Source organism: Branchiostoma floridae, chromosome 2 (assembly GCF_000003815.2).
Source record: "Branchiostoma floridae strain S238N-H82 chromosome 2, Bfl_VNyyK, whole genome shotgun sequence".
NCBI classification, from domain to species: Eukaryota; Metazoa; Chordata; class Leptocardii; order Amphioxiformes; family Branchiostomatidae; genus Branchiostoma; species Branchiostoma floridae.
Window position 1 is genome coordinate 25,378,272 of NC_049980.1, and position 4,617 is coordinate 25,382,888.

Consider the following 4,617-nt stretch of genomic DNA (forward strand, 5'->3'; position numbering starts at 1 on the left):
AGGACATGTACTACATTATGCAATGCAAGTTAAACCGACACTGTTTCTAACTTGTCTATTATTTTGACAGATATCGAGGTAGCATGTTACGGCTATGAGGGTATAGATGCTGTGAAGGGAGCATTGAGAAAAGGACTAGCTCTCACCACTGAAGATATGCCCATTAAGGTGAGTTGTGAAATGTTTTGTGGCATCGTTTGATCGGCTAACTTGAGTAGGTGATTGTGTTAAGAAGAACATCAAAGGGTGTGGCCTCACCAGCATGGACCTGCTGGACAAAGCTGCTTAGAAATGTTGTGTAGAGATTAGCTGACTGCTGTCTACCCCCCGCAGCAGTGTCATCATTACTTGATAGTACTACTACATGTGAGGTAACTTAAAGCAGTGATTGTATGGCCTTGTTAGTCAGTGTACTTCATTTCTGTGGGCTTGATTTTGTTGGAGAAGCCCATACTATGCACAAATTGCAAATTTGTTCAGCTGTTTAGCTGTTTACAAACAGCCAGGGCTGCCCAACTAGCCGTAGGCTATTGTCAAGGGCTAACCCTGTACATGTTGGCACATGTTCGCACACGACGGGTTATACCGCCCCTTACGGGGTGACACACCCGTCCGGGTGAATGATGTAGATCACCATGTGGCTGATACGAGACAGAGGTTCGCCAGGCCTCCATCCGGGTGATTTGAAGTGAATCACCAACTCCCGACAGAAGGATTTGTACCAACGCACACCGCACCATCGCACGTGTGGGGGTTCTTTAACGTGCATGGGGTATGGCTCTCCCCATACACGGGACCTCCATTTAACGTCCTATCCGAGGGACGACTCATTTTTCACTTGAGTAAAGTGAGGAAAGTCGTGTAAAGTGCCTTTCTCAAGGGCACAAGACCGGCAACACGGCAGGCGGATTCGAACCGGCGACCTCTCGGTCATGGGCCGAATACACTACCACTGTGCTACGCGGCCCCACATGCAATTGCAAATTGCAAAAATATTGCAAATATGTGTATTTTACAACTTGCTAACAAAGACTTGATGTTACTAGTAAATACTGACTTTTCTCGTTGACCTGTGACCTCAGATCAACCTGATTGCCCCACCGTTGTACGTGATGACAACCCAGACATTAGAGCGGACGGAGGGTGTTCTCCTTCTGCAGAAGGCCATCAATGCCATCAAGGAGGACATCGAGGAGGGCGGTGGAGTCTTCAACGTTCAGATGGCAGTAAGTCATCTTGGTTTCTTCTGTCTAGATCATCATTGGTATTGCATCTTAGGAATGTAGGGTTGCTCAAAAAGGTAATATACCTCGATGGACATCTCGGTTAGACTTTGTCATCCTGATAAGTTTACCTGAGTGGGCTGAGGTCCCTCAGATGCCTGTTCAAAGTTGTGATGTAAGAAGCCCATGTTTCTGTGATTCACCAAGCTTATGCAACTACTTACTGGTATTACATCTTGTAAGTTGTATTGAAGTCAAGCTGCATTCCTGAAATAAAAATATCAGACATCAAAGAGAGAACTATTCACTGATTCTTCTGTTGAGGACCATGGTATGATGATGTAATGTGTTTTACTCTGCAGCCCAAGGTAGTGACAGACACAGAGGAAATGGAACTGGCCAAACAGCTGGAGAAGCTGGAGGCTGCCAACAGGGAGGTGGACGGGGATGATGACTATGATGAGGAAGAAACAAAATAAGATCCTGTATGCCCTACAGATGAAGAAAAAATGTCATTCTTATTATTTGTGTTCTCATAAGAATGGGGGAGCCTTCAAGCCAGTCTTATTCATATTGGCATGTGTACCCTCTCATTGGAGAATTCATGCAAGATTTGTTGTGTTTAAAAAAAATGGCCCTCCCCTTTACTGGCTTTTGCTGGTTGTAGATCATGTAAAGAATCTCATCTAATTTTAAAATATGTCACCTTTCACTTCTACTTGTAACACAAGCAGACTGTATTTGAACAGTGATGAGACCAGACTTTATTATAGGGTCATGTTTTGCTATAATGAATATTTCTCCAATGTCTAACATATCTGTAATATTATGTTGACATTATTCTAAAGTGAGAAAGTTGATTGGTATAGACCAATAGCTATAGTTATCAAAACAGACATTTTTGATATGGTACATTCTCATATTATCTGTGTCAGTAACGTTGAGAGTACATTGGATTGGCCAAGAATAAAAGAAGAGCATTGTGCTGTACATGCAAAGGATGTAGGTTAAGATCAGATCCATTTCCTAACACAACATCATGTATAACTTAAAACTACATGTACCATGATAACATGGCCGGGAGCATTAATTTGTCTACTCTAAGAAGCATGCACTGAACTACATGGATGGTAGTGGTTGTTTAGTTCAAATTATACCAAGACAGATAAATGTACATGTACAAATTCATATGCATTTGATATGGTACACTGGCTTGAGAGTCAACATTTCCAATAATAGTACATTTCTTTATGTGTGTAGTGAGCCCCAGCACACTACACACATACAGCAAGGCAAGGAAAATGTTACCATGTAGCTTGAATTGACTTAATTTCACAATGTTCATAATAAACCATACATCTATACAGCTTTTGTATTCAATTTTGTATCAAAGCCTGTTCAAACTTCCATTCAGAAATGCCCAAACAATGTTTGCAATTGTCATTTTTTGCGGTGACCTCTCCACAGCAAAATTATGACAAACACACATCAACTGCATTACTACAGAACTACAAAACTATTTCAACTTCAAACTTAAAACACTTAGCAAAAATTATTTTAAAAATGTCCTGGAAAATCTGTGGATTTAATGTACATCCCATTGGCTTCTGTACTTAAATTTTTCAACCCTATCTTTCATGACCTATGCTTTGACTCATACTAGTATGGCACATGGACATGTCAAGATGTAATGTCTAATTCTTCATTGTCAGGCACATGTAAAAACAGCGACTTTCTAGGATATAAAATTGAGTAACTTTCATTAATACTGTATATACCTCTGTGACTCTAGAAATGGTCTGCTCTCCAAGATGACTCTGAGACTTTCAGAACAGTGTTCTGACGCACCCTCTGTATCTTGACTGCATCAATGTTGTTGTTCATCATGTGGCAGTGCTCTGGGATGAGCATATTTGACCTGTCCAGCAGGTCAAAGTCACCTACTCCAAGTATTTGCACCTGTGTAAAAACATGCATGCATTCAGAGTACTTATTCGACTTGTACTGTCGTAGAACTGCGCCATCGCCACAGTGAATGTGTAACATGAAGGAAGTTCCAACAGCAATGCACCTCCTTGGCTGGGTGTGTTGCAAAAGTATACACACCGTAATGTTATTGCCCTCCCATATATCCCGGTTTTTTTCCTGTTGCCAGGTCTCCTGTAAGTCAGTACATATGCTTATACAAATGTATTTCTCCTAAATAAATTCCCCATTCAGGTTGTCATTTTTCTACGGTAGATTGATTGCTTTCTACACACTCCTAATGTTCATCAAAAACGACTGTCACAGTGGGGAATAATGTGCGCTGTGAAGCATGAAAAAGGCTGAAAGTGTCCTTACCTTTGGAGTGATGTGACTCTTGAAGTCTCTCAGGGTCATGTCCCTGTATAATGGCTCTGTAAACACCACTTTGTTATCCAGGTAGACTGAGACCTCCCACACTGGAGGGACAACAAATCTCCGTATTAAAAACGAAAATCAGCATCAGATTAAACCAGTTTTTTATTGCAAAAGCATTGCGCCTTTACATTAGATGAAATTTAGCACTATCTTGTATCAGACCCTTAATTATTTTTAATTGATGGTGGGTATACAAAGAACAAAACGTATGTGTTTCTAATTTGCATGTAATGATTCTTGTACTTTATTGTATGTCTCGATGTTTAATATATATCTCTACCACTTTCAATTCAGCAAATATCTATATGACTATACATTTAAGGAGCGGCTAGGACAATCCTCGTGTAATGTGATATCCTGATAATAGGGACGTGTACAATGGTGAATTCCTTTACCGTGAGCTGATATTTACAGCGCAAAAATCACACAATAGTCAGGTTAGATTTCGGTTGTTTTTTTTGCATCACTGTCAGGCTTTCTATTCTGCTAGGTTTTCGTTTTGTCGGTCAGTCAATTAAGAATAAAAAGCCTGACAAATACTCTCATAAAAGAGGTGAACCAAGCCTAATAGCTTTAAACTCTGCCGGGAGAATAGTTTTTGTATACTATGATACTATGACCAAGGTGTGTTTATCTGAGACCACTGTCAGATCAATAGCTTAGAAAAGATTGATCTAAAAAGTCTTGCGTTTTGCAGCGAATCATTTGAAAGCAGTTTATCAGGTTACACATTTACCCTGAACATGAAAGGCAGGTGGGCCGGGCGACCAGCTGGGTCTAACCGAACGTTTCCACAAGCACTAATCCATGATCATCAGTGGGACTGCTGCGAGAAAAACATACTTCAACAGTAGTATATTCATGGAGCCTCTCATGCGTTATCTGGGTAGACTTGCAACGGTTGTACATGAAATTTTTCACTGTTACAGTTCTTAGTAGCGTACCTTCCGGCTAAGTACACACTATGTACGCCACTTACCAAACAGTACGC

The 4,617-nt window shown here is 40.7% G+C and overlaps 1 protein-coding gene across 1 annotated transcript in view; it reads left to right on the top strand.

Annotated features, from left to right (window-relative positions):
- LOC118410129 (eukaryotic translation initiation factor 2 subunit 1-like) overlaps nucleotides 1-2,623 on the top strand; it is a gene marked incomplete in the record, with an annotated part of 7,324 nt that extends 4,701 nt beyond the window's left edge. Inside the window, 3 exon segments of the mRNA XM_035811654.1 lie at nucleotides 71-168; nucleotides 1,083-1,226; nucleotides 1,586-2,623. Of these exon segments, the coding sequence (XP_035667547.1) occupies nucleotides 71-168; nucleotides 1,083-1,226; nucleotides 1,586-1,702 (359 nt within the window).
- Nucleotides 2,624-4,617: the final 1,994 nt, after the last annotated feature.